At 36.1% G+C, this 16,618-nt stretch overlaps 2 protein-coding genes across 2 annotated transcripts in view; both read left to right on the plus strand.

The window, feature by feature from the left end:
* Positions 1–16,618, plus strand: part of LOC137396817 (uncharacterized) — an 89,879-nt gene that overhangs the window by 14,610 nt on the left and 58,651 nt on the right. Inside the window, exons 5-6 of the mRNA XM_068083130.1 lie at positions 2,053–2,163; positions 5,058–5,219. Coding sequence (XP_067939231.1) covers positions 2,053–2,163; positions 5,058–5,219 — 273 coding nt within the window. The remainder of the gene's footprint in view (positions 1–2,052; positions 2,164–5,057; positions 5,220–16,618) is intronic.
* On the plus strand, positions 8,914–16,245 carry LOC137396819 (uncharacterized). The gene is made up of 3 exons (XM_068083133.1): positions 8,914–8,955; positions 10,877–11,068; positions 15,505–16,245. The coding sequence occupies exons 2-3, from the start codon at positions 10,879–10,881 to the stop codon at positions 15,750–15,752; spliced, it is 438 nt and encodes a 145-aa protein (XP_067939234.1). The 5' UTR covers positions 8,914–8,955; positions 10,877–10,878; the 3' UTR covers positions 15,753–16,245.

The raw sequence follows: 16,618 nt of genomic DNA on the forward strand, positions 1-16,618 counted from the left end.
TAAATTTTAATAGTTATAGCTGGTCATACCGAAGGACATACCGAAGTACATACAGACAAACTTTGAGATTTATATATATAAAAAAATGTATATATATGTATATTATAGTAAGCGCTCCTATAACGGAAATAATTCGTTCCAGGAATGTTTACGTTATAGGGATTTTACGTTATAAGAACAGTAAAATTCGTGTAAATTGCCTAATATGTTCCAAGACTGTTCTGCAACTGCAGTATAATTGGTTTGCATTGACAACTTTTCTCTTCGCCGATCAATTTCACTGGTTTGATTTTACAATAAATTAATGGAAAGCGCACATCTTCGACGCTCATTTACAAATATTTGCTCGTTTTTCTAAACAGCAAAGTATATTCTGCAAAGCAAAATTGATAACAAATATTTTATATTTCTACAATAAAGCAAAACAACAAAACATTTTGATTATAGAAATGGTACTACCTGTTCGCCGTTTTTTGTACCCAGTGGTCAAAGTTGTGATAAAAAAGAATTTGTGACGATACTCCAACTCATGACATTCAGATTGGTAGACCGCCGCTGTAACATCTGCGCTGATTGCGTTTAAGTATATATTTGAACAATTGTGCAGCTACCTATTCTCTGTTCTGTTGGCACATTTGATGATCTATCGCGACAAGCTAGAATCTCATGGAAGTTGTGTGTTATATACTTAACACTATATAACGCGATCTATGTGTGTATAGCGATATAACGCTATACACACATAGATTTTTCTTTCGCAAGTGCGGCGCGATAACTTGACAATAAAATCGACATAGAGAACTGGCCCGATTTGACACTTAACTTTGTATGGGATTTTTTACGAAGTAGGAAGCAAAAGCTTTACATGTATTCTTTCCGTTATAAATCTGAAGTTTACGTTATAGGGGTATATGTTATAGAAGCGTCTACTGTAATATATATATATATATATATATATATATATATATATATATATATATATGTATATCTAGTTTATTATTTTTGGGTCGTGAAAAGCAGAAATTGCCAGGAAGACACAAGTTTGCTGCTGGTACAGAAAGTGCTTGAAGAAAATAAGCTAACTTAGTGCGGATTATCAATTATTGAGGATGACGCTTGCTGGGCGCACTGTAAATGCTGCCCAAATGCTGGTGCAGTGCAGAAAATTGATAGCTAGCTAACATTTGTAAAAGGATTCAGAGAAGATTGTACAGTAGTTTGTCTTGAATGAAACATGCACAAAAATCAATGTGCCCATACATACAGAGGTTTGTACGTATTTATGCCCTAAAGGGCATGGTTTTAGCAACTTCTAGAAAGTAATATGGATGTGTCAACTATCTTGAGTAGCTTGTTATATATGAGTTACATACATACAATGATTTGTGTTTACGTAGTAAAAAACAGGCCAATCTTCAAAAATATGATTAAACAAGAAAATAAAACATAAAATCAAAATGAAATAAATAAAACATTAAATGTATTGAATAAAGCACGAAAGAAGAGCCACACAAAAAGATAAATAATGATATGCATTGTACAGTATTGTTTTTATGTACCAGCTCACATCGGTAAATTAACACTTAACACTTTTCCGCCGATATAGGTTTTTATGTCTCTTCTACATCCCGTGTATTGCTTTCAACTCCTTCAAGTCGTCAGTCGTAAGCTCCTCCTTGTGCTTGCTTTAACGATTTATTAATGCAGGCTATTAGCGATGAAATGGGAACCTATGCGCCGGGTCCCGCCGGTAGTTGCCGGCGACATCGCAATAGTTGAGCGCTGTTCAAATTACGCAAAAGGCCGCAAGCAAAACCTTCCCGAAATGCACTGTACGGGTGAAGGTCACCATTATAAAAATGGTATGGCTGGCGAACATTTTATTTGATTACGCGATTATGTTTAGCGATGCAGCTCATATGTGAACGTATGCCGCCGAGCCTAACATCGCAAATGTTTTGCTGTGCAAGTTACCGCCGGAGTATCGCAATCGATATGGGAACCAGGCTTTATTTTCCAGAATTTCTTGTAGATTTTTGTTCTCTTTTGTAGTTAAACCTGAGAATCTTGTAATGAACAGTCCAGATAAGATAGTAGAGAGAAAAGAGTTCACATTCAACTGCACATCTACTGGAGGGAGTCCTGACTCAGTATATGACTATGGTTTGTGATATACTGAAATGAGTCTTTATACTATTTTATTGGATAACTAACAGTACACAAAATATATGAACTAGTGTGTTGCCTAGTTTATTAACGAGCTGACTTATTCACTATGTTTCTATTACGGGCAAATTTGAGCGTTTCGTAAGTTGACCGCATCATGGAAACAATATAAATCCGCAAGCTAAGCGGGTTTTGCCATTCGCAAAAAGTTATCGAATCCATCATGCTTGCGAATAATGGAAACAGCACTTGCCAATGATGCGCATTAAAATAGTGTGTCAGCCATTCAATTTAAAGCATTTTTAATACTTCCGTCATCCTTTCTCGATAGAGTTTCACGTGTTTGCGTCACTAACACATAATTAACTTATAGCATACCTTTTTTCAACAAGGGGCAGGAGTCAATCCGCATCATGCAAATGTCCATATAGAAACATTTAATTCGCACGATAATCTTAACCCAACTTGTGCACAACTCCAAATCTGCATGATGCGCTTCATGCATGTCATGGAAACAGTGATTGTACTGCGTGCACAAATCCAGTTAGTAAGGTGGCTATAAAACTGTCATATAAAGTGGAGCCACAGCTATCATAATTAATCTGCAAAGTTATACCTTTGGCACAATTACTTGTGGATAATTTTACAGAATAAGGGTTTGTTTGAATTTTTGTGTGATTTCTTGTAATTCTGTTTTACACCAGAATAGCTTAAAAATCATAACATTTCTAACATTTCTCATTAGCCCAGGACCTTAATTTTTATAAAAATGCAACTACATAGATAACTTGTAAAGAGAGGTCTTTTTGAGGTTAGCTAGTTTCACAAATAAATATTTCGAATTATGAAATTAGGTTTTTGCTGATTACAATTTTTAATTTAGTTGCAAGTACAATAGTTGATACTCTACCCTTCGTGATATATCCTAATTCTGTGCCAACCAATTTGCGGTGTGAGTGATTACGTTTGTTGGTAATATAACAGATAAGTTTTACATGTATTTTTTTTGCCTTTATTTCTATTAGCTATAAGAGCACACAATTTATAGCCATTGCTTTGTCCATATCTGAGGTCACAGACATGCGACATCATTTAAATGTTTAAGTCAACCCAGTTTTGGTGTAATAGAATAATGAATTATTTCCAGGATGATTGATGTTGCTATGAATTCTATTCGCATTCATTTATGTTTTAGGATAATTCAAAAATCTTTTAATACATTTTAATGCATTACAGCAGAAACTCAATTCTGCATCTTTTTGTCTTAAAGTGACTATGTGTTAAACATGATAAACTGATTATAACAACTAGAAATTATAGTACTAGCTACACTTTATTTCTCCGTGCAGGTAATCTATCTATACTTAAATCAACTACCTGCAACAGTAGTGTGTCATAGTAGACATCAACCATTAGTGCTTGGCACAAGTACTTCTTGGCCAACGAGTTTTTCGCGTATCGGGTTTGTTGATACAGGTTTTATGTCTAAAATTTCCAAACATCAGACATATTTTGAAATTTACAATGCAATTATAATTCTATTCAATTTATTTATTGTTTTTTACTATTTTCTAACTAGCGATATTCGTGCTCGCAGCATTAATCCTTTGAAGTTTGAACCCCAACTGTCAATTTTCATGGCATAGGTTGTGGCAGAATCTCAATCGACCGGAATTCCGGCATTCATATGGCTTTGTTTACAAAAGCTATTTCTAAGTAACATCGTAAATCAATCACATTAATTTTTGCACAAGAAATTGGACCAAATATTTTACTCCCATTTTTAACAGTTTTCAAATATCTTTACCTACTTCCTTCGTTTTAATAACAAACATTATTTGAACAATATCGCAAAAAAAATGACGCGACTCGTTTGTTGATAGGTCATGAATGATTGTGATGCAAATAAAGAACTTTATAATACTAATTACAATTTTCAGTATATTTTGAGTCATAAAATAATGATGAACATGTGCCCAATGGATATAATGCTACTGTAAATGTTCTTGGGAGTTTTTTTAAAATCGTACAAACTTTTATAGTTTTAGCCCGAATAATGATGAAGTACTGTTTTTTCTGTTTGATGACATTTGCTGTGGGCTGCCCGACTTTTTTTACTAAAATTTACGAAACCTTTTTACTTTATTTGTTTTACCAAATATCATTGTATTATGAGCACTTTCAGATATATATAATAAAATTTTAAAATCTTCGGATCGTTGGACAGATTGCCCAGGGTTACTGACACGCAATGACAAAAAAGGCCAGTGTTCAAAGGGTTAACAGACGAGTTATTAAACAGTGTCTAGAGAGCAGGGCGCAATAGACCAAGTTTTTGTCCACTCTACTCGACGGATCCGTGTAACAAAACCCGAACTCGCAAGTCAAAACCGGAACCCGCAAGTCAAAACCGGAACCCGCAAGTCAAAATCGGAACCCGCAAGACCGAAATGCTCAAATCTCTATTACCCAATACTTGAGAAAAGATAAACCTGCGAGTCCAACGAGTTTTATTACCCGTCCCCAGCACTATCAACCATTCTCGATCTATTATTAGGAGTCCATTGAAGAAAGGAAAGAAATCCTTCATATACAGCAATGCATCAACCCAACTGTAAAAAATGAATTATAAGTAAAGGAACTAAGTTAATATAGTTATGATAAATAAAAAAATATGTATTTCTATTTTTTCAGTAGTTGCACGAGGTTTGTTTGCATAAAATTTTTGCTAAAATGAATGTTAATTTTTTACTGCTAGTGTCAATGATGAAGATTAATTCTCAAGTAAAATTATATTATTTTTGGTTATGATGGAGATGTAGCTTCTTTGTAGCTGCACTTTTTATTGTGGAATCTTAAGATTTGTTTATAATTTTATCTTTGCGTTACAGAGGTGTTGAAAGAAGATGTAGTGATTGTGAGCAGCAATAGATACACACCTGTAAAAGAAGATAGAGACGGTTTGACTCTGAGATGTAAAGATACAACTCATTCAATCCTGGACAATATTTACCCCGATAACATAATTGTGTCAGAATATGTGGAGCCTCGCTGTAAGTTTAAACTGTTCTTCTATGTTCAGGATACAAAAGTGTATTTGAATTGACTCTATAACGTGTTTCATGTTTTCTTGGTCTTATCAGATGACAAGCAAAGAAAGTAACCAGGGTTGTTAAAAATCGATTTTTTTTTGTTTCAAAAAAATGTTTTGTGTTCTAAATTGCAAGTTATTGCTATCAATTTGGAATTTATGATTTGCAGGGGTATTATGTAGTTTTATTACAACAATTAGGAAATGAAAAAACATTTACACAGTTAACACACAACAAAAAGGACAACATAGTTTATGCGTTGGACATTAAAACCCAGAAACAAAGATGAAGAATCACAGAGAACAGATCACACAACCGAAAGCATTATTACATGTTAACATTGACATTCCCAAGAAACCAAAATACATAGACCTAACCCCTTAGTTCAATAGCAATTTATCTAGAATGCATCAAGTCTTAAGAACATAAAGTTTTGAACAAAAACACTAGTTTTCCGGCCTTCTCAGTTCCAAGTCTATTTCTGAGTTTGCTATGCACCAAGCCAAATGATGAAAAAATTCTTTCCACATTTGCACTACTGCATATGGCACCAATCATTCTCAGAACCCTCGCTTTGTGTTCCTGATCTAAACCGATAGCTGACTTCCACCAAGTTACTGTGTCGACTGCTTCGACCACTTCTTTCTCAAATGGGTAAGCTTGAAATGGTCCAGTGCTGGCTTGGTAATTTATCACAATGGGCAGCAGTGGTGGCCAGTCATCAGAAAGAGATTTGGTCACACTCTCTAGTACCTCATCAGAAAGCGTAAACGAGCTGGCATACTTAGGAGTAAGGATGTATGCCAAGTAGTTGTAAGCTGTTAAGTTTTTAGTCATTCTTAGTTTCAGCTTCTGCATTTTTGCTGCATCAATAGCTCCCTCTAACTTCTGCTCCAATGACAGCCAGATTTGAACACCGTCAGCTATGGTTCAGTTTTTGGCTTGCACTTGATCGATGGCTATCGCTACAGGTTTCAGGAAAATGATGACATCTTCGACATTCCGTTTCATTGACATGTCTCCTACTTTCTTAGCTATCCCCTTGTCAATCTTGTCTCGATGCTCTTCGCACACTGCTAAGAGCTTTGGCCAGTTTGCGATATAGGCCTCCAACGTATCTACAACACTGTTCGATTGAACATTGCAGACCATAGGCAGTTTCTTTCCACCCGCTGCTTTATACCAAGCATTGGGAAGATGCAATTGCCTAGACATCTAGTTTTTTACTCAAATCAGTGTGGTCATTAAAGATTGAAATAAATTAAATTATCTACCAGACGACTTGTCTTCCCTTCCATTAGTTAACGAAAGGTGCAATGCTGTTTATAACCTCATCGTCATAAGCTATGGACATTAGTAGGCTTCTAACCCTTCCCTACCCACTGTATTGCTGCACACAATGAGCTAGGTTGCTAGAATGGTCTGCAAAAGAGCCTTCAGTGAGCTCAAGCTACATATCAAGGTTTATTTCAAACATATTTACCGCGTTATAAAATCAAAATCAAAAAACATGTTTTTTTGGGCGATTTAAATCAGATAAAAATCGCCTGATTTAAATCGGTTGGTTTAAATCGTAACAACCCTGAAAGAAACTATGCATGATTTTGTCATTTTATCCTGGATCGTTTTATTTAGCCCTCCGAGGGTATTCCTCTGCAGGATAATACAGTCAGAACAATGCAGACTGTTTATTTAGAGGCATGGCTTGCGCTATAGTTCAGCTCAGCATCTTTGGTTGCTGAAGCGTCTTTAGTTGTATCTTTAAAAAATATGAGCATTTTGGACCGAAAGGCTTGAACTTATATCAAAGTTATCGAATGTTAAGTGATCAGTTCAAATGTTCAAATTTCATGAAAAGCCGCAGGCAGAATCTTCCCGAAATGCACTGTACATGTGATGGTCCCCATTATGGAAACGGCATGGAGAGCAAACATTTTATGTGATTATGCTATTATGTTTAGCGATGCAGCTTTATATGTGAACAGAAGCGACCAAGCCTAGCGTCGCAACAGTTTTCCTGCGCAAGTTACCGCCGGAGTCTCACAGTCGATATGGGAATCAGGCTTAACTTATCATGTTATATCAAAGATTAAGTTATCAGTTCTGTTGAATAAACCTAATGTTGACCAAATGTAATAGCTTGTCACATATCAATAAATATGCTGAACAATATGATGGATCATACGCATAGGGCTAAATCGTCCATTGTTCTTAACGAGTCTGACACACCGTTCATGAAACTGCTACAGATATCATTTTGGCAATCATCATTGCTCTGAGTAAGGTGCGATGAACTGGGCTAAAAATACGGATCTTGCAAAGTGCTATGAACCAACAGACAGACAAACATCTCTCCCTATTTCTGCAAGATGAATCATAAAAAACATTAAATTTTAGTTATGGTTAGCTAAATAATTTGAGTTTTTAGAGTCATCTCTACTTCAAATTTCTTTCGTCATCATTACTCTTCTTATTTACTATAGTGCCATTTTAATTTTGTTACAGATATTGACTATGAAGGGGAGCCATATTATGATTTAGAACATAACAATGGAGGTCCTCTTACACTCACTTGTAAAGTGCTGACTGACTCTAATTCTAACCCAACCTACAAGTGGTCATGCGGTACTTGTTCAGATACAGATGTGTCTGATCAGCTGGTGATTTTTATAGACTATCGTCAGTATGGTCAAACAGAACAGTTCAACTGTACTGCATCTATTGAATGTGAGTAGCCTCATTGTGTATCACACATATTTTCATTTTAAATTGTCTTTCTGTTGGTAATTTATTATGTGGAGTGCAATGGAGTCACTCATACTTTATTGTATGCTGTGTTGAACACAAGCTGTTTCCGCATCTATTGGAAATCTTTGAATCCTAATATTTTGTTTAAAAATAATTTTGGGTATTCCACCCTAGCACCACCACTTAACATAAAAATCGAAGAACTACAAAGCATTTTGTTTGAAGTTGTCAGATATAAATTTCTCTTCTTCCAAATGCTGTACATTTGAAGGGAATGTACACTGGCAGCTTACCAACAAGCTGCATATGCCCACAGACCGCGGCTAACGACTGAAGTTGTATCGTCCTTGACCCCTTTGGGAGCAAGAGTGTTGAGACGTGTTTCACTATACCCTGTCCTCTTGAATAAAAAGCAGGCTACGTCAGTACATGTGAAATTTTTTTTTACTTTCAAGTTGGAATTGAAGTCCCTGAACCCTTGCATCAAGAACTTACTTGCCATGTCTCAGCGAGATTTTTATTGCGCTGTTAGAGGGCTTATAGGCTACACTGTAGGTTTTTTGTGAAGGTTTAGCATTAGTGGACATGGTTGTATCAAGTTAATGAGGTCAGTCTTGCTGCTGCTAACGATGTGAAATAACTGAACGCCTGTGGCTTGCTGCAATTTGTTTGTTGTGGGGAGTTTTGCACTCAGTTTGGTCCATAGTTTCTGCTTCAATGTCAACACGCTCCCAACCACTTGTCTCTCACTCGTGTGTCATAAATTCATATTGACTTAGAGCAATAAATTCTTCTTTAATCTAAAGTAATCCATAAACATGACCTTGAAAACAAACGAGTAGGTCGCCAAAAACCTGTACATAAAACTGTATCATGACTGCGATTCTATGGTTATAGCGCGGAAGCTGAGCAGAGACCACATTTATCAAGAAGCCGCCGTGAGCTCCACGTAAGTTTTTAAAGTTTGGCCTTTAGCCGCGGTCTATGACCTTGAACCAGAAGCCGCGCCCAACGACAAGCCGCGCGGTTTGAACACGAGGACTTACTGTATTCAGTACAAACAAGGTAAAATAGCAGAAGTTTTATTTTAACTAAATGTAGTTTCAATCAACAATTTTCAATTCAATTCAAAAATCAATTTAATAACTACAATTTAGAGTTGAAAATTTGTTATGGTAATTGAAGTTATGATTATAATGCTAGTTCAAAATTTTAGATTATGTGCCAGTGTTAGTAATATGTTAAAGCATCATTATTGTCCTCGCAAAAATCAGTTATATTGACCATGAACACATTATTCCGCGTTTTTCTGTGTACACGGCGTTAACCGATAACTCGCCATCTGTAGCAAGCTTTTCTTCTCATTTTTTGGAGAGCACAATTTCACACTTGGACCAATCATGTCATTGGTCTGATCAAACCGTTAGGCTAGTCGGTAAAGATTGCACTCTTACAACGTGAATAATCCATTCCAGGAACATTTACGTTATAGAAAAGCTTTGTTATAAGAACCCTAAAATACATGTAAATTGCCTAATTCGTTCCATGATCTTTCCAAACTTAGTCCTTTGCCAAGCGAAAAGAAAAAACTTAACTTAATTTTTCTAATTTGCTGGTTTTACCGTAGCTGCATTATTGTCGGTTTGCATCGCCAACTTTTCTCCTTTTTATTATCAATCCCACTAGTTTAATAAACCATGATAGCGGTAATTTTACAACAAGTTGATGGGGGACTGTGCGTTTCTAATGTTCATTTACAACAATTTGCTTAATTTTTATAAACAGCGAAGCCTATTCTGCAAAGTAAAACTTATAACATATATTTTTTACGTCTAGGATAATGCAAAACAGCAATAACATTTTACTATAAGTAGCGGTTCCACCAGTTTGTGTTTCATTATCTGTATCCATAGGTCAAGCCTAGGATAAAAGGTAACTTTTGACATTACTCCAGCTCGTGACATTTAGATTGGTAGACCGCCGTTGCAACACCTGCACCAATGGATTGTTTTTGTATTTATGAACAATTGCACAGCTATCATATTCTCTGTATTGTCGACACATTTGACGATCTATTACGGCGAATCAAAATGTCACGAAATTTATGTATAATAGATATAACGCTATACGTACAGTGTTTTTTCTTCCGCCAGTGCAGAACCAGGCACATCTTTTGAACTTCATTCTAGTTTTTCAAAGAGTTCTTTAAAAGCGTATTTCATGACGTCAAACAATTTTTTTTCCTCTTTGTTACTGATAGCACAGTTTCACACACAAGAGACTTTGTTTTGACACAAACTATTCCTAATAGTAAATAGATCAATTGTATATTTAGCCAAGTTTTCCATGGCGAAGTCCCTGTTAGAGGACTTATGTTTAAAAACTGAAATACGCATTATGCAATGTAAAGCTCATACTTACCAAAGATACATTAATTATGTACTAAGGTACACTATGTTATAGGTAGATGGTTGTTTGTTTCTATTATGACATGACCTTGTTAGATATCAAAGTAGGTAAGATGGTTAAGCAGCACCATTGAAAGTATCAGGTGAGTTAATGTGCATAAAAGGTTAAACTAACAGATTATTTGATCAAAAAGCAAAGATAGTTATATACAAAACCAACTTACCTAGAATGATAAGCTTCGTAGCTAACTTCATAATTGCATACTAGATAAGTATCAAACTGGTGCATATTTGCAGCTTTTCATTGCAATATTTTATTCTTGCATATAAACTGCCACTTTGAACTAATGTTCATATTAGTTCAAAGTGAGCAATGTAAACATTATGTGAATTATTAAAATAATGAAATGGAATTGATGCAATGATATACATGTAATGTTGTTCTCACCAAACTCTTTTTAGACATGAATCCAATCATCATCACTTGGAATGTGACATGGACATTTGATGTAACCATACCACCACCGACAGAGCTAACTGTAACAAAATCGATTGCTGGCTTGACTATTGGGGCCATTGTTGGAATAGTTATTGGAGGAGTGGTGCTGATAGCAGTTGTAATCACCATCATATTCTGCTGCAGGAAGAAAAAAGGTAATGTCATAGCATGTCATTGTAATTACATCTAGGGACAGTATCATTATATGTGACCTCTCATGTGAAAATCAACCAAAATGAGGGATTTTCAGATTTTGAGTTAGTAGCACAGCCAGATGCAGAATTTTGTGGAGAACTTAAAGCATTTCGAATTTTTGAGTTAGCTTAGGTAGTTCATGAGATATTGCGAATTTTCGGAAGGCACGTCAGCAAAAACTGTCAAAATCTGAAACGGAGAAAATCGCAAATAAAGACGCGACACACAGAAATAGGTTGTTTACGTTAGGTTATCCTTGGATACGGGCATTTTTATTTCACTGACTGAGGTGAAACTTGGTCTCTAGGGTAAGTAAGCATGCTGAAACAGTTGGTGTACACCATTTTAAGGTCAGGACAACCGAAGATTGGTAAACCCTGCTCTAAAATTGAAAAAATTGGACATTTTTACGCATCCGTACTTTACACTAACCACACATTAGGAATAAGATGAGAAGCTCCTAGGTATATCACCACTAACTGATAGGCTTCAAGATTTAACATCACATCTGAAATCCATACTGAGGTTTATTTTGCTAAAATGTGAGTTTAAAAAAAACAAGGGGTATCAGACCCAAAACCACGATTACATTCCTACTCACATCTGACTCAGAAAAAGGCTAAAATTCATATCATGGTCACGTTTTACGTCTTTTACCATGAGGCTTCGGGCAAACAAAATCCTCAGTGCCAAGACGGCAAAATTCTCAAATGTTAGTATGCAAGTATTCTTGGCGGTCGTAGTCTAAACCTTCAGGTTTTATCACATTCGGCAGTCTATTGATACCTTCGAGTCTTACATCATACATCATGGCAGGAGAGTCTAGATACGTCTGAACTTTTACTTTTCCTAAACCAAACAAAAACATGGCTGTGCATCAAAGTGACTCTGGTAGCATGGTTAGCAAACAGTACACACAACAATCTATGAGAATAACCTGTCATTGTACCGGGGTAAGCTTGGCTGAATGAAAACTTGTGAAAGCTCTTAATTCCTTTAATTTAGAATTATATCCTTAAATTCCTTTAAATTAAATTCCTTTAATTTAGAATTTTCTTTAATTCCTAATTAATTTAGAAAAAATCTAAAAAATGGGCTAGTGAGGTGATTGGCAACGGATTCTGACTCTGAGACACTTTTACAAGTAATAGACTTCGTGGCTTAGTGATCATGTGACCAAGGGATTGATTGCTCATGCCATAGGGTTAATGTCAGCAGGCAAAAAAATAAACACACAAACATTGACACATTGAATAAGTCATGTGGCAACTGGCAATCAATTATGAGTGAAAACACACCTAACTCAAGCCTGTGAGTACGACTGATCACTGAGTGATGTATTGTAGGATGTAATTTTATGTGACTCGGGGAGGCATACGCTGAACCAGCAACTAGTAAGCTACTACACCCATACTATTACTACCAAAAACAAACAGGATAGATCAGAAAAAAAATTCAATAAGACTCACCATGATATTTAAAGTTGCATACCGACCTTTTTCTGATCTTCTCCTTAAGCTCGAAAGGTTTTGTGGTGTTCCCATCATCCACACGAGTAGAAATTCGGGCCATGATAATCAAATTTTACTCTGTCTTTGAAATTCCTTTAATGTAAGTCAGCTGACTGAAAATCAGAGTTCTGTCAAAGTTTTTGATGCAGTCACACTTGTAACTGAAGCTAATAGGTTCATCAGACACCATAGGATGAGCTGGTAAGCTGGCAGCAGGTGATTCGGAGTCATTAACCGGAGTACTATACGATTGAATAACAGTTAATCCTCGGTAAGTTCAACATCGTCTTCTTGTCATCAATAAATTCGGGCATCCGAGCTTGCAGGTCATCAGTAACATGAAAATCTAGATCTCTAGACATTGTTTCTCCATATTCAGCATCAATTTCATCGAGCAATGTGCCAAGTTCCTCAGAAAAAATGTTTTTCGAAGGTTTAATTTCTTCACGAATCGCCATTTTGATGACGTCACGATTGCATAGCAACGACTACGATCGCAAATTTTCGGTATAATGAGCCAATGAAATCGCTTTTTGACTTCAGAAATGAATTCCTCACACTCTGATTGGTCTAGGGTGAAATAATAAACAAAATAGCCATGTGCTCCCCAATAAACCTAATGCAAACTTCGAAGCTTCATTACTAACGATAGTGAATGCCGACTTTTGGTCGATTTTCACGCGAGAGGTCACATATGTTAGATAAGTATATGAGTGTAGACACAACTAAGCGCAGCAAAATCATTTGCTAGAGGACTACATGAATGTGCATACATCTAAGCGCAGCACCGTTATGTTGTAGAAGAATGTGTCTGTGGATAAATATAGTCACAGCATCCCTATGTTTTGGAAGAGTGTGTGTGTGCGTGCGTGCGTGCGTGTGTGTGTGTGTGTGTGTGTGCATAACAGGGACAGATCCGGGGGGGGGGGGGCAGTATAATTATGTGTTAGAGGAGTATGAGAGTGTGGGCACATTAAAGCGCAGCATTATTTTGCCATAGAGAAATATGTGGGTGTGGATACATTTAGGGAAAGCATCATTATGTGCCAGAATAATAATTATAAGAGTGTGAAACATTTTAGCACGGCTTCATTATTTTGTAGTATGTGTGGTGATAAATATAATGACAGTATCCTTCTCTGGTAGAGGGGTGTGTTGTGTGGATACATATTGGGACAACCCCTGTTCATAATAGGGATGAGTATAAGAGTGGTTGCATCTAGGGACAGCAATACCGATGTGATCAAGTAGTATGTGAGTGTGGATACTTCTAAGCTCAGGAAAATTATCTACTAGAGGGGTATGTTAGTGTAGATACATCCAGGAACAGTTTTATCATGTGTTTGATGAGTATATGAGTGTGAATTCATCTAAGATCAGCATTACCACATTGTAGAGAAGTATGTGGGTGTGGATACATCTAGGCTTAGCATCATTGTGTGCTAGAGGAACATGTGAGTGTGGATACATTTAGGGGCAGCTTCTGCATATTGTAGAGAAGTATGCGAGAGTGCAAACATATAGGGTTTGCATGATTATCTTTTAGACAATTATGTCAATGTTGGTGCATCTAGGGACCGCATCATTATGTGTTGGAGGAGTAGATGATTGTGGATACCGCTAAGCGCAGCATCAGTATGTGTTAGAGGCCTATGAGTGTGGATACATCCAGAGACAGCATCATTATGTGCTAGGAAAGTATGCGAGTGTGGATATTGACTGGGGCAATCTCATTTGGTAGTGGAAATGAATGTGACAGTGTGTACATCTCGGGACATGGTACAGAGCATAATCATATACTAGAGGATTATCTGAAAGTCGATACTTTTAGGAACAGCATCATTATGTGTTAGATGAGTATAAGATTGTGGATACATCTTAGCACAGCTTCATTATGTTGTAGAGAAGTGTGTTGTGTGGATAAATATTAGGGCAAATTCCATGTATAATGGGGAAGAATGTGAGAGTGGGTGCATCTAGGTCTAGCAATCAATGTATGCTAGAGGATTATGTGAGTGTGAATACATCTAAGGACAGGATCACCATATTGTAAAAAGTATGTGAGTTTGGATACATCTAGAGCCGGCATCAAAACGTTGTTGATGAGTATTTGAGTGTGTATACATTCTAGTTTAGCATCATTGTGTGCTAGAGAAGTATGTAAGTGAGTATACATCTAGAGACAAAACTGTTATGTTGTAGAGGAGTATGTTATTGTGGATATATCTAGGGACATCATCATTCTGATATAGAGAAGTATGTGGGTATAGACGTGTTTCGCAACAGCATCATTGTGTTGCAGGCTAGTATCTGAGTGTGAATACAGTTGGAGACAGTATCATTATATGGTAAATGAATGTTTGAGTGTGAATACATCTATGGACAGCATCATTTCATGATTGTGGAGTATGTGAGTGTGGATACATCTAGGGTCTCTATTACCATATTGTGGAGGAGCATTTGAGCCTGGATGCATTTAGGGGCAGCATAATTGTGTGGTGGAAGAGGGTTTGAGTGTTGACACATCTATGAACAGCGTTAAACTACCATAGGGAGGTGTGTGAGTATAAATACATATAGGAAGAGCATTTTATGCTAGAGATATATGCAAGGGTAAATAAAGTTTGGTAACAAGTTTATGTGAGCATTAATACTGCCTCATGAATGGCACCAGAGAGTTTTGTGAGAACAGCAATCGCTTCCCAGATTCTGTCATTGTGTGGTGAAGAGATTTATGTAGAGGAATACTTCTTTGATACAGCTCTAATTGTTGGCAGTGATATATGTGAAAATTTATACTTCTGCAAATAGCTTTGATGGCGCATCGGACTTGAATCTAAGGATAGAACATAATTATCTTATGAGATCTTCTTGTTCAATTCCAGGAACTAGAGAAGGTACAAAGGATCCTGCACGCAGAGAGGTACTCACAGTCAGGGACCAAGTTACTATCAATGATACTACTAACACTGTACCTGTATATGAAAAGATGACAAGAGATCCAAATGATCATGTCTACAGTGTTGTTAATAATTCTAGTGAGTCACAGACACCTCACTATGCTAATGTTGAACCTACATATGAGATGACCAAGAGGAAGTCAGCTGACCATGTTTACAGTGTACCTCATTAATCTTGTTAAGATAATCATTCTCTCACATCACAGTGTTTATGTTGGTCTTCCTTCTTTTTAAACAGATTCTTCCTACATTTTAAACGAATCATGTAGCTCAAACACTGTTATTTTTTATCTTATTTATAGTTTTTAAATATTTTATCTTATCTGATGTATTAAACTGTCAATGCACTTTTATATATGCATGAGGCACCTTAATTAATGGGCGCACATACTGATAGCAATTAGCAAATTTTAATTTATTATTTTCTTGTTGTATTATATACATTACCTATAAAGAATTAGTGTGACAATCTAAGATACAGCATTTACAAAATCATACCTTTTAAAACTGTCAATGCTCACAAAATTCCATTCTCAATCAACAAAAATCAAAAGAATCTTTTTTGACTATGTGTATTTATTGTTTTATATTAAGGATTTAAATATCCATAAAATAGCGACATATTTTCTAACTATATTTATATTTAAAAATACAACTGAATAAAAATGTTACACATATACTCAATTAAGATTACTCTTTGTAATGTAGAAACAGCCCAAAGTAAATAGGCATAGTAATTATGGAATGCTTATTCTTCCAAAGAATTCTTAGGTAGTTACAAGGTGTGCCAGATTTATTACCAAACAATTCTGCGAAATACTACACAGTGCTGTTAACTGTACAGTTTCAAGTTACCAGTTGTTGCTCAAACAAGCAACTGGTCAGCAAAATACTATGCCAAACTGTTTACAAGATGCCATAACTCACAGACTAACTATATATACTGTAACTCACAGACTAACCATATATGCTGTAACTCACAGACTAACTATATATGCTGTAACTCACATACTAACTATATGTACTGTAACTCATAGAG

Source organism: Watersipora subatra, chromosome 5, assembly GCF_963576615.1.
Source record: "Watersipora subatra chromosome 5, tzWatSuba1.1, whole genome shotgun sequence".
NCBI lineage: Eukaryota > Metazoa > Bryozoa > Gymnolaemata > Cheilostomatida > Watersiporidae > Watersipora > Watersipora subatra.

What these genes read in the sequence shown, in the direction of transcription:
- LOC137396819 (XM_068083133.1), top strand. Translation starts at nt 10,879, where the DNA reads ATGAATCCAATCATCATCACTTGGAATGTGACATGGACATTTGATGTA. An exon ending in CTGCTGCAGGAAGAAAAAAG is followed by an intron (nt 11,069 to 15,504) that starts GTAATGTCATAG and finishes GTTCAATTCCAG; the next exon opens with GAACTAGAGAAGGTACAAAG.